A 24,268-nucleotide genomic window follows, 5' to 3' on the forward strand; every position below is an offset into this window, starting at 1 on the left:
CTTCATTCTGCAGCATGTTTACCAGGCAAATAGGAGTGTGAAGCTAGTGATCAAACAGGCAGAAATCTGAGTGAGCCTCTGTTGCCACTAGGCTGGGTGGGGTGGGGGGATGGAACTTAAAGTTTGCTGTTTTGGTTTGCCTGGGAGTCAATGGGCACAGATCAAGTTGGTTCAGCCCTTGTTCAGAGGTAGCTGTTACATCAATGCTAAGGTTGGGGTGTGCTGCTGTACAAGTGGCCATTTAAGAACTGATCTTTCACAACAGCACTGAAAGCTATATGCCCCATATTTGATGTGTCTGCCCTCAGCGCAATAGCTCTTAGTAACTGGGCTACTGACTAACAGCCTTCCTTGCATTTTCTGACAAAGCATGTTTCTAGCTCTCGTGATAGCACAGACACATTTGAAAATCTGATGGCCAAAATACAAATGGGGGTGGCGGGGTGGGGAGAGATGGCTGGGGGCGCAAAGTAAAACAAGGCCCAGTTCATATATTTTTCAGCTTCTGTCTCCCACCACTAACTCCCAAATCCATGTATTAATTATTTTTAGTCTGCTGCCAGTTCAAAATTTTCCAAGTGTGTGTAGATAAGAGAAAGTGGGGTATAAAGGAATAAAATATTTATTTATTTATTTATTTATTTTATTTCATTTATACCCCGCCCTCCCTGCACGCGAGCTCAGGGCGGCTTACACAGGCACAAAATTTACAAAATACATGTAAATATTTATTTTTATTTTATTGGATTTGTATCCCACTCTCCCTGTGTCCACAACTCAGAAGCATCCTTCTGGCTTTATGTATTTCGGACATAGTCCATCCCTGAAATCTGACTTGACAATTGTGTTTCCATCTCCATTTCTTAAAGGAAGAATTTGGTGACCACCAATAACGCTAGTGCTTAACGACAAAAAAGGTTGTTTCAGACACAAAGCTCATATGCTGTTCTCTGTATTATGACTTATAATTACTGCCCGCCTATGCTGTAGCTGCAAAGATGCAAGTTGCCTGGGAACACCTTAAAGTTAGACATCTAATTTCCTTAAATTTCAAAATGCGAAGGAATCAATGTAATCAGTTTGAACATATCCTACATTTTTGCCATTTTCTCCCTCTCCCCATTTGTATATTGTAAGGCAAATTTCTTGACAACTTTAATGTTACACAGCAATTAAATAATAAGGGTGTAGGAAAGTCTGTATTGTTGTTCAACCAGGAATTCACCTTACTTGGATCTTTGTAACCCAACCTTTTTCTTATGAGAAAGAGGTAAAGGGAACCATTCGTGTCTGTTTAGTCTGGGAAAGATTTAAAAAAACTGTAGCTGTCAAAACACAAACAAACAAGCAAACAAACAAGCAAACAAACAAAAAAGACTTCCACTATAGAGACAAAAAATGTTATTGCCTTTATAGTTTTTAGTCAGACTGATCTGCAGTGGCAGAAACTGAACTGTATACTACCCAACCCTAATGAATTCCCCAGATCTGATACCATCAGGCTAACAGTGCAACCCTAAGCAGAATTATACTCTTCTACCTCTATAGAAGCCAATGGATTTAGAACTTTGATCATGACTGTACTGCAAGAACACCGCCATGTAAAGAGTTCCTTGAACGGAGCGATTATTCATCCTGGTTCAACTTGCACTGACTACAGCATTCTTCAAACAGGCAGGATTAGACAGCAGTTAAGGAAAAGAGGGTCTGCACTACACCTGCCTTAGCGCTGCAAATCCAGTATTCCTGTAGAAGTTAAACTAGCCCCCAGTGGTCGTTATGACTTATTTCAGGGACATCCAGTACGGGACATTCCTGTTACTTACTAAGGCCTGAGTCATCTGTCACTGGAATAATTCTGGATTTGCTTCCTCATGGAAATCCCACACTATTCCTGTAACATCTATGGAATGGAGGCACAAGGGTCACCCAAATGATAAAGGGTTCTTCCCAAACCAGCAAGACCAGGGACTTCCTTTCCTATTCTTTTGTGCTCTTACCTAAGCAAACAATTATGGGATCATGTTCAATCCGCTTGCATCCTGCACTCGGCAAAGTGACTTTAACTCAAGAAGTTAATGCAACAATGAACTTTTGGCCTGTTGCAGCAAACATTCAATGACCAGCCCACCAGAACAGGTGACCAGGAGGAATATGCAAAAGTAGAACTTAAAGGACAGATGTTCAGACAGACATAAAGTGTGCAAGCAAATTAGAAGGAATACTATTGGCAGGGGTCATTTGGGGGGGGACGCGGGGGGACGCCATCCCCCCGGGTGAGGTGCGGGAGGGGGGGGCCTGGAGCTCCCTGCTGGTGCCCGCTGGAGGTCGCCGCCAGCTGTGGGGAGGACACACTTCCGGTGATGTCAGGGGGTGTGGCATATGCTAATGAGTTATGCTAATGAGTCCCCCTAGCTCTTTTTCTACGAAATGACCCCTGACTATTGGTATAGGCCAAAAATTGAAGTACTTATGGAAAGAAAAAGGGTAACTGCAGAGGCACTCAGTGACAATTTTCCAAGGTAGGAATTGACAGATTCTAATCTGCTAAAGGAGTGGAAGAGACAGATGTGGCTCAAACAAAATGGGCATTCTATGGAAGATCAGGAAGTGGCAGGAACTCCCCCCCAGTCGACAATTTGGCTGACAATGGGAAGGTATGGGTATTCCGGGGGAAAACAGTCTGGGAATGTTTTCTGGAAAGTTCTCCAATTTTTCATTAAAAATGTCTAAGGTCTTCATTGTCAAAATGAATGTGGTAAATGATCTCATTTAGCATATCTATTTTCACATATTTAGTAAACAAAAATGTAAAAGCACCCAAGTATGTTTCAATAACTAAAATACTGGAACTGAAATACTTGAAGAGGAAAAAACAGAACCAACTGTAATTGAAAAGGTACATTTAAACAAATTCAAACTTTATGTGGAAATTATTTTTTATTGGAATAATATACATATTATAAAGATTAATACAAAGACTTAAAGAAAATATAGTGGGTAGTATGGGAGAAACCCAAAGGTACTGAAAACTGTTGATACATTAACAGGGAAATCCTATACAGAGTTATTCCAGCCTAACCTCATAAACGTCAGTGGGCTTTGGCTGAACTAACTCTGCATAGGTATGCACAATAATTTTAGCACACAAAAGAACTGTGCCATGGACATGGTTGTCCACTCATCTGTTTCAACAGAATTTAACTCTCTTTCATGGATGTCAGTGGGGCACCTCAGAATTTTCTTCACATGGGTTATTCTCCCTGGTTTCAATGCTGTTGAAAACTGTGGGTTTCAACCACATTATGGTGTGTTCAAGCACCTCTTTAGTTTTCCCCAGCTTTTTTACTGATCTTTGCCACTTTGCTGCAAAATTTTTGGAAACCGCACAGCAAAACATGGATGGGTGCTATGTAAGCAGGAAAGGTTGGGTTTACCTGGTCCTGCCCACATGGAAGCTGTAACGATTCCATGTTTTACTGTGTGTGTGTGTGTTTAAAAGTTTGGTTTGTATGGGTGTATGACAGACTAGGATGCTGGACTCAGGCAAGTGATATGATTGGTGAGTGACAGAGAGGGGGAGGGGTTTTGGAATGGATGCTGTGTGGATGATTTGGATGTCTATCAGAAGTAACAGTTAATGATGACAGTTAAGGAGTTAGTGATATATAACAGTTAAACAGTGAGAGTCAGCAGAGAGTGCTATGTGAAAGCAGATGTTATAAGTTCTGTCTAGTAAAAGAGATAAGCAGTTTGTTCGTTTTAAGGTCTGAAAGAGAGCAGTCTCTTGTGTGTTATGAGAAGTTAAAGCATACAGAAACAGTAACCATATATGGTCTAAAGAAAATATTGTTACAAAACGACATGCCCAGATCCCTGTCAGTAAGAGGGAGAAGTGTGTGAAACATCAAATAAATCTATTTTTATTTCAGATAACAGTTCTGAACGAAATTCCTCAGGAAACACATGGTCCTTCGAAAGCCCAGACCCTGGGTCACAATACCTACCCAGAGAGGAAAAATATTATAGAAAAGGTGTGGGAAAGCCTAAATTTCCCTGGTGGCAGCCAGAATACCTGAAGAAAAATAAAGCATAAGAACTTTTAAAGTAAAACCAGACCTCCCCAGAGAAGAGGTCGTCACAGAAGCCATTTTCCCTGCTCCCGTCTTCACAGTGGCTACCCCCAGCACAGGAGGCCTTTAAAAATTTTTAAATCAAGTGGATTTTATAAGAGTCTATTTGTCAGGATCTCTGAATTCCCAGCTTTCATTTGAAAAAAGCAAGTCTCTAGCCCCTTTCATTGTAGCACTATGTCTTTCCCCTTTCTCCCCTCCCAGTTGTAGTGGTAGCTGCTGCTGGGGGACTGGAACAGGGAAAAACTGCCATGTGGAATCCCCATTCCTGCTGCTGATACAACACACCAGCCTGTCACAACCTCTGTATCACTGTCACTCTCCATGGTATCACTTGCATCACTTGTTCGTTCCATATCAGATTGGTGATTACAGTACCCCTTCACAGGAGACACATAGCTAAGAACGAAAAACCACCAGTTGCAACTTTAAAATACCACGTTTGCCTAATATAGTATTGCAAATGGCATCCATTCATTGTCATTAACTTTACAGAACAATAGATCCAGGTGGGCAGCTGCATTGGTCTGAAGCAGGAGAACAAATTTTGAGTCCAGTGGCACCTTTACAACCAACAAAAGTTTATTCAAGGTATGAGCTTTTGTGTATGTGTACACTTCCTCAGATACACTGAAATGGAAATTAACAGTTCATATATATAGGCAGATGCCTCTACATAGGTGAACAGCAAAATAGCATACAGCTTAATGAAGATGTTTTGACTTATGCAAAGGCTAAACAGCAATGACAAGGTCACCATTTGTTTGGCTTTAACTGGGGGGAAAACAGTGTAGTAATAAATATGTCAAAATAGGAGACAGATGTGTAAAAGTATCCTTCTAAGAGTAATAAACTGCGACACTTTTGCTTAGTTTCAACAGCACGTAATTGCTCCCATATAACTTTAACTGCCACCTCACAGTTTGTACTCACAGTGCTGTTGCAGCTCCCATCATTTTCTTTTTTTACATCTGTCTTCCTCCATTAATATCTCACAGTGAAATCCAGGCACTCTGGAACAAGTTGGGGACTTTTTTGGATAGTTACTGCACAGCACTTGAGAGCCTTGCTACTGTCAGCTACGCTGCCATGGGGGTTGGGGAGCTCGGTCTGTGTCTGGTTAATTGCTACTGCATTCCTTTCTGTGCTTTTTCTGCTTTGCGCCAAAATGCTTATCTATACAGATGTGCAGAAGGGAATTGCATTGTCTGGGTTTTTCCTAGGTGCCGTGGGAGAGTGTTGGTTCTCAGCTTCAGCTACCTAACGGTCTCCAAGCTTTATCCCATGCACGGGAGGGTGCCTAATTGGCCAGTGCTCTGGGGGGGTGCATACGAATACCCTATACCCTATTATGCCCATGGGGCCACCACCATTCTTAACAGTGCTTATGTTACTGCATCTATAGCTCTGCAATAAAAGTATTACCGTTCCTGAATGCGTGTACTTTGTTGTTGGCTGTGGGTTCTGACAGCTACTGCTAGTGGGTGATTTTAATGCCCATATTGGGCGGAATGATGAAGCCCTCGTAGCATCAGGGCCAATGGCATTTTTGAATGAGTCATCATTCCCATAGGTATATGCAGGGGTCACTTCCTGCAGGAGCGCACAGGAGCGGAGCTCTGGCAGTAAAGAGCCCAGGGGGCAGGCTGCGGGCACATGCAACAAGCCCCACCCCCTGCTCCCAGCAGCCCTCAGTCAGAGCAAGAAGCAGCCAGGTACGTTGCAGAGCCCCCCCCCCAGGCCCCCCTGTCCAGTGGCACCTTTAAGACCAAGTTTTATTCAGGTACAAGCTCTCCCTCCTCTGCAAGGACAGATCTGCACATCCCCCCCCCCAATAGCTAGCAATCCAAAAATGTCCAGTGGAGCCTGAGCGGTGGGTGTTGCCTTCTGACACACTTCTGGTGATGTTAGGGGGTGTGGCATATGCAAATAAGTTATGCTGACACACACACACCCAGTCTCTATGCAAAAGCTCTGGGGCGCTCCGGGAGGAAATGACCCCTGATTAAACCAATTGTGTCTAACTTTCACCATCTATCTGAGGCGGTTAGTACCTCTTTTATTATCTGACCCATGTTCCCATACTACAAGTTCAGTTGCAAGGTACCTCTTGGCTGCCATAACAATCAGGGAACAAAAGTTTAGTTTTTCTATCTGATGTTTGATGATTTTTATAATTGAAACTCTCTGTAAATTTGCCATGTTGTACCTTTTTTCTTTTTATGCCAATAAAGGTATTTGAATTAATGCTTGGGGGGCAACAGTATATAATATATAAAATGAAACAGTATATAATAAATAAAATAAAAATAAAAAATAAAAACAGTGGGAGGACTTCTGTAGTTCTGGCTCTTTTGGTGAACCTCCTGATGGTATCTGGGTTTGGGTCACTGTGGGACAGAGAGTGTTAAACTGGATGGGCTATTGGCCATCTTCCTGACCTTATCTAAAATTTCTGAACACAGAATGTCCATGCCTGGTCAACAGTACTGGGGCAAACACTGCCCCCCTCCCACAAGGACAATATAATGTGTAGCAAGAGAAGAGTCAAACAGACAGCATTAATAAGCTTCAGTCAGTCACTCTGCCTTCCTATCTTCCTTCTTTCTCTCTCCCTCACTTTCTCCACAGCCAGCATTTCATTTGAAATAAAATGGAAAATGGAAGCAGTAGTATTGCTTAGGATGACTGGCAATCCAGTTGTCAGCAGTGGCCCACGTGTAAAAGGACAGCACAGGGGGCATCAACTCACCACAGATCTGGGGGCTTCTACCAGGATTCACAGGGTCTGAGGCTGGAGCCTACACTATTGAGCATCTGTGGTCTCTCTCAAAAACCTCTCTTCAGAAACAAGAGGAGCAACGTAGTGCAGCACTGGCCCGCACTTCATAAGACCCTTCATTTGGTCAGGTGTGACATGAGTGCTAGAAACCTAGCCTTTGTTTTGCCAGGTTGGCACAGCAGAGCTTCCTGCAATTCAGCCTTCAGCTCCCAACCAGAAGGCCACAGAGCAGGACAATGCACCCTGCAGGTCTAGAATCAGGTATGGCTGGCAGTGGCCACAGCCAGCCACAGTTTCAGCCTGCCCCAGTAATGCATTATGTATGATGCTGACCTTTCGGGAATCTTTCTTTAAGTAAGACAGAAGCATCTGGTGCACCAGACCTTGGATAAGAAACTTTCCTTCGGCTTGTACACACAAGAGAACAATTTGTACACTTCCTGTTTTATCTCATAATTTTGGAAAGTACCCCCACATTCTGACAGTTAAACCCTTATAAGCCTATTGACTTCAATCAATTTAGAAGAGTGTAACTCTGCTTAGGATTGCACTATATGTCTCCCTCTCATGGCCAGTTCAGCCCCACATAGAGACTCTACACACAGCGTGCCCACATGAATGAACTGTAGGCTCGTAGGTATCGTAGGCACAGCAGTATGCTAATAGTTCAGCTATTTATCTGGCAAAAATAAGCAAGGCAGGAGAATCACACTGCTGGGATGAACACGTTATAGATTGAAGTTAAAGAGTTCTATTTCCATATAGAAGAGGCTGATACATAATTGTTACTAAACTAAACCCAGCTACTACCTGCTTCACCCAGGTTTCTTTTAATATGATTTCTATCTTCTGCTTCAGTCCATGGATTCATTGCCACACTCATTTATCAGTAAAATATACATATACATGCATACCTTTTATACAGAGACACACAATTTCTTAGAAACAGTAAAACAGCACTTACAGTTTGAGATGGATTGTATTTGCGGAAACTCCTGGCAACATTAAGTCCATCTATCACAATATCGAAAGGAGGATGCTTATTCACAAAGGTCTGAAATTCTTCAAGTTCCTAGAAAAGTTTTTAAAAAAATAATGAAGAAAATGCAACAAATGTAGCACAACTGGATCACCAAATTTTCTCACTTTCACTCTGTCTTACTCTAGCTGTATATATTCATGACCACATGATGCAAGAAGAGAAATTGGTAGTGGCCTTTGCATTCAGCATGGGAAGCCCCTCAGCTCTGCCTTTTTCATACACATAGAAGTTTCTGTTCCATGCAGCGATAATGCTGGAACAGGCTCCCTGTGGTGGTAAAGAGGCACCATAAAATATACTCTACAAATCAATTGGGTTTTGCAATAGCCACACAACTCACTATTTCTTGTTTTCAGAGCGGTTGCAGTCAGATGACCAAATGAACCACGTACAGTGGGATCAGTGAATGACACTCTGAGGTCCCTGACTTGTGTCCCCCCACTACCATCAAGTATGTGAGTGTGTGTACATACATGCACACACTAAAACTGAAGACTTTCTGCTGTAGAACTATTGCCTCAAACAACACAGATGTGTATGGAGACACAGCTGTCATAATCTGCTGGTATGAACTGAACTTTTAAATCATTTAGAAAAGTTTTACCCTGCTTTTCTTACACAGAATCAAACCCACTTAAAATAAGCTATGCAACAAAATTTGCACTAATATGGAGTTATCCAAAACTGAACACATGCTTATTCCCCCCCAAAAAACACTTTTCCACAACAGTTTGTAAGACTTACTGATTACTTTGCATCTCTATCAATTACCATCTTTATGGAGACATTTCATCTCTATATCTATCAATTAGCATCTTTATGGAGACATTGCAACATACTTGTACATGAGCTTGTAGTGTTTTATTATTGTTTGCTGGATTAACATCTTCCTGAATAAACTAACAGGAAAAAAATTGGGACAAACCTAAGACCTAGAGAGGTAGGAATGGCTGAAGGTTGTGGATAAGCAAGGGAACATGTAGGACATGGGGTACCATAAACTAAGGGCCTGGCTATGTCAAAGAGGGATGGAATTTCATGCACCAGTTTGAAGCCATTAGTCACATGGGCATGGGGAGGAGGACAAAGAGCATCCTGCAGGGCTTTCTTGGCTATGCAACTTATTACGAGGGGGAAAAAATGAAAAGAATCTGTACCCAAACTGGCATACACATAAAGGTCTTGTTACTTGCAAAAGCATCCCCTTGCCACCATGGAGAAAACACGGGTATTTTGGGGTACTTTAAAATATATCTGTTGTCTTTAACCCTATGCACACCAAGGGAATAAGCTTTCTTAACCAGCAAAAGGATTGGATTTAATCAACATAAAAGAAATCAAATTAAATTAAGCAACTTGCAGAGTAAAATGAAGACTTAGAGGAAGGAAAAACAAGTTTAGTTTATTAGGGAAAGGTTTTGGGTCATTTTACTATCTGCTATAAGGGAAAACTGAAAGGGGAAAACAAAAGCATATGAACCTGGTTTTGAAGAGAAGGGGGGTACATGTTGACACTGGAATGTGAGAGTGATGAAAATTCAATCTTTTTTTGAAGATGAGCTAGTTTGAAAAGAGATTCTTTGTTTGTATTGTGGAGAGGAGTTCCCTTTATGCAGGACTGTTCCCTCGGGGAGATTTGGAAGTTAGATACGTGTCTATGGCTGGGCACTTGCCATGATTACGGAAGGGCAATAGCATTCCTGTCCAGTCATTAAGATGTGGGGGAAATTGCTGGAATTGGCCTGCTGCTTATGGTTTGGAGATCTGAGTTGTTTGTTAAGACCATATTATCAGGGAGGAGGCTCTTGCATCCTTGGGGGAAATGGCCCTCAGTTGAGGATAGGCCATTTGCATGATCAATGGAGGAGCTGCCTTGCATTCCTTTACACCCTTAGAGACACTCACTGCCATTTGATATTTGTTTAATACAGACCCCATCTATCATTTCTAGGTCCATGCTGAGAAGTACACGAGTACAAAATAGGGTCAAACATTACAAAAACAAGGGTCCCTGTGGGGTGAGGGTCCTGGGGGCATCACTATTCACAAATGGAATTCTGAAGGAAGACAAGCTCAATACTGAGAAAGAAACCACAAAATATTGACAGTATTTGATTAGTTCTTCTGCCTACCAATAGTTTTAAATTACTGTTTTAACTTGTGGTTTTTAAGTATTTCATTATATTTTATTATTATTTACATTGTAAGCTGGCTTGAGTTCTTATACAATAGAAAGATGGCTAATAAATGTCTTAAATAGATATATTAAATAAAAGCTGTTTGCCTTTATAGACAAGCGGGGGTGGGGGTTAAATGCTGCTTTCACTTTAACTGGGATGAGTGCAGATTAACAACACTAAAACTGGACTAGCAGTGTAAGGTGACAAGAGAAACTACCCAGCTTGTTCTTTTTTACAAGCTAAGCCACCATCTTGAGAATATACTGCTGTCACAATCATCAATACTTGATAGGGTACGTTGTGTTCTAAAGTATGTCATTAGTCACTGATGAGAGTCATTCACCCCACATTATGTCCCAAAACCTTATTTTAAACCCAGTTATTTTATCCAAGTTCCTGTCAGTAAATATTATTCTGGGAACTCCCCAGTATTTTGTTATGCAAAATGCATTGTGCAGGTTACTACAGTTTATTAAGGTACCTCTCCTGAAGTGAAGCCTTTCAACTCACAAGTATAATCAAACCCCTCTAATTACTCAAGGCATTTCTTGCAGCATCAAAAGAAAGCAGAACCAGACATTTTGTGTTTGTTTCAGCAAACCTGTTGTGACTTGTTGCTGAGAAGTACATACAAGAGTCTTGTACAAGTATCACAAACATAGAAGATGACAGTTACTAGCTTTACTGTCAGTGAGGTGAGAAAGTAAACAACAATCTGTTTTTCTTGCTGGGATTCTATGAGACTATATTAACAAAAAGGTAACAGAGCACCAGAACTCAGAGGCCTTAAGGACTAGATTCTCCCATGAATGTGGGTCATCTGATTGGGCCCTGCTCTAATTTTCATAGCTATGGGAAATAGGGTTGCCAACCCGCAGGTGGTGCCTGTAGATCTGGAATTGCAACTGATCTCCAGACAACAGAGAAGAAGAAGAAGAGAAGAGATTGGATTTATATCCCGCCCTTCACTTGGAGTCTCAGAGCGGCTTACAAACTCCTTTCCCTTCCCTTCCCCTCCCCACAACAGACACCCTGTGAGGTGGGTGGGGCTGAGAGAACTCTTGACAGAAACTGCTCTTTCAGGAACAGCTGTGCCAGAACTTGTGACTGACCCAAGTGGTCAGCAGGTGCAAGTGGAGGAGTGGGGAATCAAACCCGGTTCTCCCAGATTAACCACTACACCAAACAGAGAACAGTTCCCCTGGAGAAAAAGAGTGCTGAGGTTTTTAAACCCAAAGTAGATAACCCTAATGGGAAACTTGGCTGTTAAGTACCAGATGGTGGGTGCTTGGAGTTGTGGTACTTCTATATAGAAATCGTTTCTCAGGGAAGCCTGCAAGGCATCTTTTTACAGGTTTTAGGAAGCAGGCTAAGAATCGCAAGAGGGCTTAAGTGAACTTTTTGTGATTCTGCCACTGTGCCTTTGATTTTACACCTAGCTAGACTGTTCCATTGTTGAACACACCTCACTGCTAGAAAGTTCTTCCTCAAACGTAGATGAAACCTCCTTTGCTGCAGTTGTATTCTGCCTTTCAGCCCATAAAAGAATCCAAGGTGGCCAGCAACAAGGAATTAAGAGCAACGTGAATGAATCCTCTTGTTCACTGAAGGCTCCTCCAGGATATGGCTGCCTGGCAACTCTCATCGGTATCCTTCTTTAGCACCACCAACAGCCCCTTCCCACTGAAGTAGACACCAAGAAAACAAAAGAACAAGTGATATTACTGGGGTAGGGGCTTCTTCTTAGCTATGTTAGACCTAAGAGAGGTCCCCCTAGACTGCTGTCTCTCCATCTCCACAGCAGCTGCAGCTGAAGTAAAGGCAACAGGCCTCATTTTAGCCTAGGTGTTCCAGGAGGCCCAATATAAACAGTCACTTTCCCTGGAAATGCCACTTAGGAAAACATGGCATCAGATAAATAAGGTGGCAGAGGGCATAGTCTAGATGTGACTGCTATTTTACTGGGTTTGTTTTAGCAACAATCTGTGTGAGAGTTGGCTTATATTTATTTTAATTATAATTTTTGCCTTTAAGATGCTTCAGAGGCCTTGTAGGAAAAATATATGAAATATCCATCCTTCCAGGTCTTTCTTGGCTAGCTTTCTCAACAAAGAGTACGTCCATGAAAGAAAAAGAGAAAGCCAAGAGGGGACTTGTGTGGAACAAAAAGAAAGGTGCAGGAAGGACAGAGAGAGAGGGAACATGTGTCTGGGAATGCAAGGAGCAAGAAAGAAGATGAAAAGGAAATTGGCAGAATGCAGAAAGGTGGTAGGTGCTGCACAGAGAGGGGAGATACAGCTGTCAGGAAAGGGCTTGTGGCATTACCCCTAATGGCACCTGAAAACTGTAGATTACTTGCAGTGGCCTCCTAAGCAGAGTTGCACCCTTCTAAATCCATAGAAGGCAATGGTCTTAGAAGTGTGTGACTCCGCTTAGTACGTCATTGTAGACGTTCTACTTACGTGATAATTTTCACTCATTACGCCTATCCTGAGTAAATATCTGCTGCCTGCAGAATCCTGCATGATTTCTTTTTTGCTGGCAGACACCAATCTGGAAATAACGTGTTTTGTTGCCAAATTTCTAGCATGCGGTTTCTCTATGCTGTTACAAAGATGGGTTTTAATTTGTCATGTTATAATTTAATGTTTCCTGTTTTGTATTTTACCTTGTATTTATTTTTGACTTTTCTCAAGACCTTTGGTCAGAGAAGTGTAATAATAAAAAGGAAAGGATAATTTTCACTCGATTTGCAAAGCGACATTAAGCATACACTACACTTACATGCAATCCTTCTTTATGTAAACTGGAGATGAAATGTTGACACAGTATCTGAGAAAGTTTTTCCTCTATGAATCCTATACTCTAGTCTAGAGCATAGCATTTTGAGGCCCTGTCACTTGCGACAAATATTTTGCCAGCTCCTTCAGAAGCAACAGGTTACTCTTTCAATGTTAAGCCCATCCACCTCTCCCAATACTTATCAGTGAGCACTGATTATAATAAGATACGAAGACACTGGTATTTGAACTGAACAAGGAAACTAGAGGGAAATTATTTGAGTTAATGATTCATTAAACTGCCACTGCACCCCTCTGGCTAACTCACAAATCACTGCAGGGCAATAATTACCTACCATTTCATTATTTCCTTTTTTCGATGACAGATGTTAGTAACAGGGTTTAATTAATAGTTTAATAAGGCTAACGACAATGGGTAGGTGTGATTGCCTTAACTTGCAGCAGTAGTAGATAAAAATCCAAACAAGTCAGGGATAACTGGGGTTTTCTAAAGAAGAATTTGCCTGACCCTTCAAAGACCTCTGCAGGAGCATGGGATTATACAGTACGGAGGCCTGTCATCTTGCTGTTCTCAGAGCCCCCTTACCTACCTGTTTATTCTTACTATTTTGTGTTTAGGAAACCAGCAGGAACAACGGCAGGTAAAAAGATCAGCTGAAAAAGTAAAGTGGGATTGCTGCTTTTTCCAAGGTCTTAGGCAGTCTCCAGGTTACACCCCTATTTGGTGAAGAGACAAATTTAATCCTAAACCAAGGGATATGCACAGTAGGAAGTGTCTGTTCTGCCACCAGGAAGCAACTTTTACTGCTCAAAATTGTGCTGGCATTAAGCTCATATGGTTGCCATGAATGTGCTAGGTATCTAAAATTTGTAAGGAAGAGAACTTTGCATCTGGTTTTTATCATCAGCCTAGGCATCTACGGTTGGGGAAAATATTTCCAAACACTTAGGAGCATGTATCAAACGTATGCCAAGAATCAAAACACACCTCAAATTTCTATACACAAAGGGACCTGACATTTCAAAGCCTGCAGACATACATAGGGCCAAAGAGATTCTGAGATGACAATGAAATGCAGGTTTCAGCCAGCCCCTCCAAGAAAGAAGATAAAAACAATAGGCTCCAACAACAACCTCCAAAAGACTCTAGAAGGCATGGCTAAGACAGGTGCAACACTTTAAACAGTGTCTTTAAAGGGGTTTTTATGCCTTATCAAGCAATATTATGTCAAACAACCTTTATTTATATTTTCGATTTATATTCCGCCCTCCCCTCATGGGCAGGCTCAGGGCAGCTTAAGGTAAAGGTAAAGGTTCCCTTGCTCGAAAGCCAGTCAAGTCCGACTCTAGGGTTGCGGTGCTCATCTCCGTTTCAAAGCCGAAGACCCAGCGCTGTCCGAAGACTTTTCCGTGGTCATGTGGCCGGCACGACTAAACACCAAGGCGCACAGAACGCTGTTACAACAGGGCAGCTTACAACAAGTTACAACAGAATAAATACAATAAACATAGATGCTTCAAAAGAGCAATAATCTAAAATTCTAGCAAACAATCAAATTTGTAAATAAAGTGCTGTTACATGTAGATGGCGGTAGCATCTCCAAAGGCTATGTTAGATAATACACTGTGGCCATACCGGTGTATTTAAGCAAAAGGCTTTGTGCCTTGAGCACACAATAATACTATACTGTGAGGGGGTAGTCATCATTTACCCTGTAAGCTGTTAGGTGGGGCCTGATGATGTCATGAGTAGGGGGTCATGAGTGGGGGGGGCTGGTAATGCTACACTGAATAGCTGTACAAATAGTAGTACTTCCATATATCACAATGTATCACATGGTACCACTATGCAGTCATAATCATGTGCCTTAGAAGAGATGAGCTATTCACCGGTTTAAAAAATAAAAACCACATGGAAATTAGCTATGCACTAAATGCAAAATTTAGTTCAACTTTTAGCCCCGATTGAGTTCCATCTACAATTTACATGTGCAGTACTTATCAGCAGGCGGCACACAGAAGTTTTAGAAGAAACTATAACTCTGCAATACGGCATACCATGAATTATCTGGGGAAAAGTGATTTGCTTATGATCCTACTATGAGTACTTCACATTTAAATAAACAATATACCTACATTCTTCTCTCAAGAGATGTTGCAAGGCAGGATTCAAAACTGTGTTGAGAAAGTTGGGCAGAAAGCTATTAATTAGTGCCTTGGTTACTAAAATGGGGGATTCCTAAGTCACACCTGCCTACAAACCACTTCCTCCAACCTAAGTATCTATATATCTAATTCTCAAGTCGCCCCCTGGTGTGCGGATACTTAAATCCGCACATCGGGGGGACCTGGGGGGGAGGGAGAGGTTTGTGCGCACGTGGGGCGGTCCCCACGTGTGCACAAAAATCCTAAACCTGGAAAATAACATCGGGGGGATGTTTAAATCCCCCTGAACCTCACAGAGCGTCCCCTGCGCATGCACAGGGAACGCTCTGCGACCGCCGCTGCCACTGACGCCACTTGGAAGGTGAGCGGCGAGCCGGGAAGGGGGGCCAGAGCGGCGAGGGCTGAACAGCTTGCCGCTCGGCCCTTGCTTCGGGGCCGGGGGGGACCAGCAGTGAGGGCCGAGCGCGCCGGGGGGGGGGGAAGCAGCATAAAGGAGGGGGCATTTGGTCCGGAAGGTGTTCATTAACTCAGTTCCAGCCAGCATGCAGCTGATTCTCCCCATTCCTTCCCAAGCAACCAGGACAAAAACTGCTTGCACCTTTTCTCTCATATCTCTGCATCTAAAAAGGCTAGAGACTTACTTTCTCAAAAAAATTGAACCTGGGAATTCAGAGATGGGACATGTCTTATTTCTGGGGGTGTTCTTCCCCCAAATGCCCCCACAACTATGGAGTTGGGATGACAGAAGAAAAGAAGACAAGGCATAGCCCAGCACAAATATAACGTTCTCTTATTCCAGAAAGAGCTCATGCTAGATCAGACTGAGGGTTCATTTAGTCCAGCATCCTGTTTCCCTTAGTGGCCATACAAATCCTTCTGGGCAGTCCACAAACAAGGCGTAAAAGCAATACCACCACCACCACTCATTGTCTAGCTGGATATCCAGATAATGCAGAACATAAAAAGTGGCCAGATTTAATGCAGAAGAGAGGGGGTACTGGGGCGGTGTAGAAACAGTCATCTCGAACAGCTGTAACAGCGGTTCGAATACCACCGTGGTCGGGGTGAGCTCCCGACCCTTGCCCCAGCTCCTGCCAACCCAGCAGTCCGAAATCCCCTCAGGGCAATTAGGTAAATGGGTACCTGTCCGTAGGACAGGGGGGTACCCCTCCCTCGAAATTGGGCTCTGGCCGAGCGAGGAATCAAGAAGCGGCAACACGGCGGCGGTTGGCACGGAGGAGATGAAGAGAGGCAGCAACATCCCAAGGAGGCGGTTGGCTCAGCAGCTGATGACGTGGCCAGCAGGAGGACGTCCGGAGCTGCAAGGACGTTGTGACGCCCACCGCGGATGCGCACCAGGGCCCTTAACCAACAGTCCCCGAAAGGAGTCGCCAGAGAGCCGAAAGAACAGCGGAGGCTGCGGAAGCCACACCGGAGAGAACTGGAAGAAGTCACCCACTCATCGGATAAACGAACAATTGGAGCCGGGAGGATACCTGGTAGGGCTCCCCCCACCCCAGACGTACTGTGGCCATAGTTAGGGTTTCTGCATAGGTATCTGCACCATGCACTGTGTAAGCTGCTCAGAGCCCTTCGGGGGTGAGCGGGGTACAAATTGAAAGTATAAATAAATAAATAAATAAATAAAAATACTAGATCAGTGCAACTGGACCCAGGATCTGTGATATGGATCTGGTTTAGCTAAATATATGCTGGCCTCTACATGGCTGATCTAGGGTACCACTTCAGGACACAGTCTAGCTTATTGAGATGGATTTGGCCTGCTGAACAATCCTTGCAAGCTGTGAGAGGGATGCATGCAATTTGTAAGGCTGTGGCCCTGCACTTTCCTTGTGGAGATCAGCCTCTTGCAGAGATATAGCAAAAAAGGCATGAGACAATTTTTTTTAATGAAAGCTGGGAAGTCAGAGAACTTGCTACTGTTACAACATTTCAGAGATATATTGACATTTTAGTACCTTAAAAAAGAAAAGAAAGAAATCACCTTCAGAGTGTGTGAGGGGGAATGGTTTGACCACAACAGTCCAATCATTGAAAAGTGGGCTGGATGCAAGTGGGAGTGGGCAGGATAAAGAAAACTGACATAAGCATTATGCATGAGGAAAAAGGCAACTCAGAATCAGCTTCCAAAAAAACAGTGGGGTAAAAGTGGTCTCAAAAGAACCAGAAAAAATGGAAATAACAAAGGGGGGGGGGAGAAAACCAAAGGCACCAAAATGTGTGTGAAAATCAGGGGATAAACTAAAGGCACCAAAATGTGTGTGAAAATCAGGGGATAAACTAAAGCAGTATGGTGCCAGAACAGATGGGCATGAAATGTGGTGGTGAGTTTAGAAATTTACAAGACTTTTGTGCTCTCAAATTTAGTTAGCTCTAGCTAAGAAATGCAGCAGTTATTCCACAGGTTAATAACACTCGTAATAGCAGTATTATATTCCCACTGGTACTTCACAGAAAAATAGTACATACTGCCACAAAAGGTGGGAATCTATGGAATCCAGCGGCCAGTCATTTATACTTAGTCTCTCTCTCTCTTTCTCTCACACACAGACACGGTAAAAACAATGCAATGCTTTGCTTAGTTCAGAAGCTCCACTTAGCCACTGATAAATTTCTTAACCATTAATTTTTCTAACCCCTTTTAAAGCCACTTAAACTAGTAACTGTCAGTTCTATATATCACAAATGTTGTGTGTAGTAACTTCTTTTGTCTGTCTTCAGCAGAAATGGGAGCTGCTTTCAATCAAGGAAATAATGAGTTAATACATTAAAAGTATTCCTCTGCATGGCTTCTGGTTTAAATAAGAGGGTTCCAGCATTTCCACAGTAAGCATGCACATCCACTCTTAAAGTGAAGAGCAATCAAAATTTAATATGAGCAGCAAAGCGTCAGCAGTCTTCAGTGGCATCTTCCTGAAATTTCCCCCACGGCCAAAATACTAAGTAATCAGGAAGACCTCTTCAGCAAAGAGCACTGTACGTACCCTTGCTGTTTTACGAACAAACATTCCACTTTCTCCGAAAAAGTAAGTACTGCTCTTCCCACTGAGTCAACAGACGTTAGAACAAACATCACCATAACAACCCACCAGGATATCAGGTTTCCTAGGTCCAACCCAGCTGCCTCCAGCTGAATATCTGCAACATGTAACCCAATGGAAGACAAGCAGTTCTGTGTGAAATGCACTTGAATGCTAAAAAATGAACAAACTTCTAAAGATGCCTTACTCACTGGATTTATCACTGATCAGATTGTCCTTATGTTGCAGCAGGTGCAAAAATGTGTGCTAATCAGTAATGGAATCACTCACAAATTCCTCCCTGAAAAGCTCCAGCTATGCTTAGAAGACTAAAACATTTCTAATAATGTACAATTCTTGAAATGCATAGAATAATCCAGAAGACTATTTACCTAACTCTTACTTGGGGGGGGGGTAAACAGATTAATGGAGAAGAGGTCCATCAATGGCTACTAGAGATTATGAGCAACGGGAACCTCCATATTTGTCCTACAGGGCAACTGGTTGGTTGCCACATGAGACAGGATGCTGGACTAGACAGAGCCCTGGTTTGATCCAGCAGGGCTTTTCTTACACAGGGTATCTAGAAGAGCTTGACTGAATTATATCAGAGGACCAATTAGTTTGCAGCAGCAGCCAATCAGATGCTACTGGGAAGCTCTAAAAGAAGACAAGTAAAAAATACTCTGATATGTACCCCCTTCCTGCAACTGGTGTTCAGGGTCGGCATAGAGATTCCATTTCATTATCATGCTTAATAGTTGTATATAGGTCTATCCCCTCATTCCATGACATTACCAAATCCCTTTGTAAAGCTAGTGGCCCTTACATCATGCTCCAGGTGCTGTGTGAAGTATTTCATTCTGTCCACTGCTACACTGCTTTCAAATTTGTTCAAGACACATTCTGTTTGCTGCATTCAGCCAGGAATATAAAGACAATGGTAGAAATTCTAAGACTGGCCAATACTACATTACTAGCAGCCAATATGTACCAACCTAGCCTTGGCCTTAAGCATGGGTCATTTCCTGCAGGAGTGCACAGGAGCGGAGCTCCGGCAGTAAAGAGCCCAGGGGGCGGGCACATGCAACAAGCCCCACCCCCTGCTCCCAGCAGCCCTCAGTCAGAGCAAGAAGCAGCCAGGTAAGTTCCAGAGCCCCCCCCCCGGCCCAAAACAGTCCAGTGGCACCTTTAAGACCAAGTTTTATTCAGGCAGAAGCCCCCCCTCCTCTGCAAGGACAGATCTGCACATTCCCCCCCCCCAATAGCTAGCAATCCAAAACAGTCCAGTGGAGCTTGAGCGGTTAGTGCTGCCTTCTGACACACTTCCAGTGATGTCAGGGGGTGTGGCATATGCAAATAAGTTATGGTAATGAGTAATGCGCTCCTGCACCTCTTTTTCTACAAAATGACCCCTGGCCATAAGGGACACTCTTCTTTTTCAAAGTCTCAATACCTCTATGTTCCCTGTGTTTGTTCCTCATGTACAAGAGCTCATGGAAAAAGCATGAGTTACAAAAGCAAAACCGACCCATTGTAAAATGCAATGGTTCACTGAGTATGCTGCTGAAAATCTGTGGTATTCTGACTGAACAAGAGAGTATTTGTGGTACTCTAAGTCAAGAGAAAAGGTGGAGTACAAATATTTTCATACACACAACAGCAAATATACATTATTTATACAGTGCATCTCAACTCTTCAAGTCACTGCACGTACATTATGCCACTAACGCATACATAAAAGCCTGGTAAGGTCAGCTGGTATGAAATTGTTCTGACATTTCAAATTGAGAGCCTAAGCAGAGAATAACTGCTTGCCTAAAGCCATCCACAGCAGGTGTCTGAAAGAGGAGACATTTGAACCAGGGACTTCAGCTTGCACTTTTTAGCCATTATACAAAACTAGTACAGCTGATTTAAACATACATACATACATATACGACACAGACAATGAATGAGACGGAAATGCTGTCCCCTCCCCAGGGCTCGCTTCTTCTTCTCTTGTTCATCTCTCTCCCACCACAACCTCCTTCTCCTCCATCACCACTGCTGCTGCCTTCTCCACCTCCTCTTCTCCTTCCACCCAACCCCTTTATTTATTAAATCATTTATATCTTACCTTTCTTCATTGTTGAAGGCAGTTTACAATAAAACCAAAGATAAAGAAACAAGCCCCACCCCACCGGTTAAAAATGCCGGCTATTCAACCCCCTAAGGTGCCCTTACATACAGGCAGCCCACGCAGTGCCTTCCGAAGACCTCCAAGGAGGGGCCCCCTCTCACTTCTTCAGGGAGCCCATCCCACAGAGCTGGAGCCATGGTGGGAAAGGCCTGGGGCTCTGGTCTATGCCAGATGGTCCACCTCAAGTGGTGGGACAGCTAACAGATGGCTGCCTTAATGAATGTAGTTGGTGGCACAGGGACATAGGGAAGGAGACCACAGCACTTTCTCAGCTACTCCTTTTTAAAAAGAAAGGCCTAGTTGCAAGGGTCATTTTGTAGAACAAGAGGTGCAGGAGCTCATTAGCATAACCTATTAGCATAACTTATTTGCATATGCCACACCCCGACATCACCGGAAGTGTGTCAGAAGGCAACACCTACCGCTCAGGCTCCACTGGACTGTTTTGGATTGCTAGCTATTGGGGGGGGGGGGACATGCAGATCTGTCCTTGCAGAGGAGAGGGAGCTTGTACCTGAATAAAACTTGGTCTTAAAGGTGTCACTGGACTGTTTTAGACCAGGTGCTGGGGGAAGCTCTGCAACTTGCCTGGCTGCTTCTTGCTCTGACTGAGGGCTGCTGGGAGCAGGGGGTGGGGCTTGTTGCATGTGCCCGCCCCCTGGGCTCTTTACTGCTGGAGTTCCGCTCCTGTGCGCTCCTGCAGCAAATGACCCCTGCCTAGTTGTAAATCTCCTAATTTTAACAGTGATCTTGGCTGGTTTTTTTTTTTAAAGGTGCAGGTACACACATTGCTTCTTCATTTTAATTTAATTTTTAATAACCTCTAAAGTTTTTCTGCAAGCCTGGGCATTCACTCAGGTTTGTAGAAACATCTCCCCTTTCCTTTTTATTCTATACTCTGGAGCCATATTCAGAATTAAACATACAATGTTTAGAATATCAGATTATGTAAGGTTCCTATTTTAAATATCAATGTAAATTATATTTGTAATTGTCTCTTTGTCAAAAGATTTACAAATAGCAGTGCCCCCAAAATGTTACCATGGCCTAAGCTTATACTTCTGAGAAAGATGCTTTCATTCAAAGGTTACATTAAATTACTATATTTATTCTTTTGGGACAGGATTATAATCTTTAATTTGGTCATGGCTAGCCATCATTAGGGAGATGCGGTGGCTCAAGTGGTTAAGATGCTGAACTGCAGGCTGTGGAAGGTCGGTAGTTCAGCAGTTCAAGATCCGGGTGCCGCATGATGGAGTGAGCTCCCGTCTCTAGTTCCAGCTCCTGCCAACCTAGCAGTTTGAAAGCAAGAAATTGCAAGTAGATAAATAGGTACCACTTCAGTGGGAAGGTAACAGCATTCCGTGCGCCTTGGTGTTTAGTCATGCCGGCCACATGACCACGAAAACGTCTTCAGACAGCACTGGCTCTTCGGCTTTGAAACAGAGACGAGCACCGCAACCCTAGAGTCGTACTCGACTGGCTTTTGAGCAAGGGAACCTTTACCTTTACCTAGCCGTTATTAACATTATATCTGTGATACATCAACACCATCTAGTGGTCATTCCTTTCAATTCCAAACAAAACTATTAAAGGTTCAAATCAGTAACTCCCAGCAGAAGAACATTTTCATACTGCAAGACAACAGATCTGAGGAACTCAATGGCTCAGTTCATACAGCATGTAAGATCATGGTTTTGCATTACACAAATGAACACTGGCTGTGATTTCTTTCCTTACCTTTCTTTCCTTTGCCATTACATCTGAAACAGCAAACTATGGTTTACATCTGCCCTCCAAACTAGAACTGAAAACACAGTTTAGGGAGGGGTGGATCAGCATTGTAAACCATATTATGTCACAGAGGCAACAGTATTGGAACAGAATGATAGGTATATATCCATCTCTGCAAATAAGTAGATCAGAATGCATACATTAATCTCTTTGCAACTCACCTGTGGGGTTGTTTTCCTAAATGTATCTGTTCCTTGTATCACATCCTTTATTATTTTTTCCTTGAGAATGCTGTATTCTTCAGAGCTCAGATTAATATTTTCCAAGTATTGATTGCAAGAAGGGCACTGTCCACTGTAATAATAGAACCATAGACATCAGTGGATCTATCAGATGATCATAAAATATCAGTATGTGAAATTTAATTTCAAGAAAAGATACCAAAAAAATTCTACTGAAAGCACTGTCTGCCTGATAGACAAAGTCTCTGAAAGAACAGAATATATAAAATGCAAGTTCTAAGGATTTAAGAATGAACTGGACCATATAAATTCCATTGATTTACTGTTGCTTCCTCTAAATTTCTAAGATTTCAGTCATTCACCAAGGTCAGAAACAACATTCCACTGGCCCTAGTATCTGATTGTGCATTGGTGTTAAAGGGCATTTAGCTATTAAGGAACTGTTCCAGGTTCACTGAACTACAAACGAGAAAAATCTACTTAATTTCCATAATAAAAATTAGAATGATAAAAATGGCAAAAAAAGACTAGGGTGCACAGCAATATACTACACTAGAAAGAAAGAAGAATTTGGCAAATCACATTCATGCTATCTTGAAACACATTTACCAATGCAAACTGTTTGACCTTAAGCTTTTTGCTGAGAAGCAAGCAAAATAAGGTTCAGGGGACTCCTCATCTAGTAAGTGTAAGGATCAGATTAGTGGTGTATCTACTCCAGCATCCTGTCTCACACAGTGGCCAACTGTTCCTCTGGAGGTCCAACAGGGCATATGAGCAAAATGAAGCAAGAGCTTAGTTTCCCTTTACAAAATCAGATCAGACATGCAAATAGGGAGTCCTTAACATTTTACAGCCTGGTGGGAGCTGGTCCATGGGGTCGCGAAGAGTCGGACTCGACTGTGCAACTGAACAACAACAACAACAAACATTTTACATGCTGTGGTTCTATCAGCTTCCAAACATGGTTTTATTCTCCCATACTTCTCACATCTCTCCTTATATATAATTGAATAGTGGGTGCCAAAGTTCTAATTCTAAAATGCACTCCCTTAGTGTATGGCTGATGGCACTGCTCCTCAGCATATATCGCCACCAATCAGAAGGCAAAGCCCGGGTCCCGCCCACACCACAACTGCTGCGACAACCTGGTCTTTTGCATATGGAAGCTGATTGGACTTCACTGCATTCCACACCTCAAACTCCCCCCCCCCCGCAAGGCAGTTGGAATGTCAGTTGCATATGGAACCTGCTGTATTCTGGTGGTGTGCAGGTCCCAGGTTCATGTTTTAAAAGCAGACTGACACTGTTTGCCCAAAGCCAGAGCACTCTCCCAGAGCCTCTTTCTAGCTCCCGTTGTATTTATTTCCACAACGGGCCTTATTTCTAGTCATTCCATAACTGAGGTCTAATTTTCACAAAGAACAGATGTGCTGGTGAACTCCAGTCTTCTTGGATGTTGGTCCTCCTAGTCTTCATTTTCCCTACCCTCCAAAAGGTCAATAATGTTGCCCAACATTAAACAGCTGGGTGGTTTTACAAGCAAAGCCTCAACACTGGTTTAGACCACTTGAATATTGAAAGATGCTTCTATTGATAAACATGCAGAGGTATGTAATAAACAAAGGACACATGATTAGGAGAAGAAAACAAAAGGTAAAAGGAAGTTAATTCTAAGAATAGATACTAGCCATATTACCATAGTCTATAAGTTATTGTGTTTTGAAGACTATATTTTTAAACAAACTACTACAGTCAAGTTATGCATGTTTTATTTATCTCCATTTCTCTGGAATATAACAGCCCAGACGTCTGAAGTCAATGCTGGTAACAAGGGATAACTTGAAAAATGGGTTCCTTTCAGAAATACCACTAGTAAGATGATGCCCTCTAGATAGGTGTCTGATTGGAAATTCATCACCAGTTTGCACCCTGTGTATTATGGATTCTAAATCAGCATGTGTA

General features: G+C 42.7%; 1 protein-coding gene across 1 annotated transcript in view; it reads right to left on the reverse strand.

Moving 5' to 3' along the window:
- Nucleotides 1–4,042: 4,042 nt before the first annotated feature.
- LOC107114810 (mitochondrial ribonuclease P protein 3-like) overlaps nucleotides 4,043–24,268 on the reverse strand; it is a gene marked incomplete at its 3' end in the record, with an annotated part of 24,580 nt that continues 4,354 nt past the window's right edge. Inside the window, exons 3-5 of the mRNA XM_015416403.1 lie at nucleotides 22,283–22,415; nucleotides 7,880–7,987; nucleotides 4,043–4,075 (exon numbers count right to left, since the gene is read on the reverse strand). Coding sequence (XP_015271889.1) covers nucleotides 4,043–4,075; nucleotides 7,880–7,987; nucleotides 22,283–22,415 — 274 coding nt within the window. The remainder of the gene's footprint in view (nucleotides 4,076–7,879; nucleotides 7,988–22,282; nucleotides 22,416–24,268) is intronic.

This window comes from Gekko japonicus, unplaced genomic scaffold, assembly GCF_001447785.1.
Source record: "Gekko japonicus isolate JY-2015 unplaced genomic scaffold, Gekko_japonicus_V1.1 scaffold1540, whole genome shotgun sequence".
NCBI lineage: Eukaryota > Metazoa > Chordata > Lepidosauria > Squamata > Gekkonidae > Gekko > Gekko japonicus.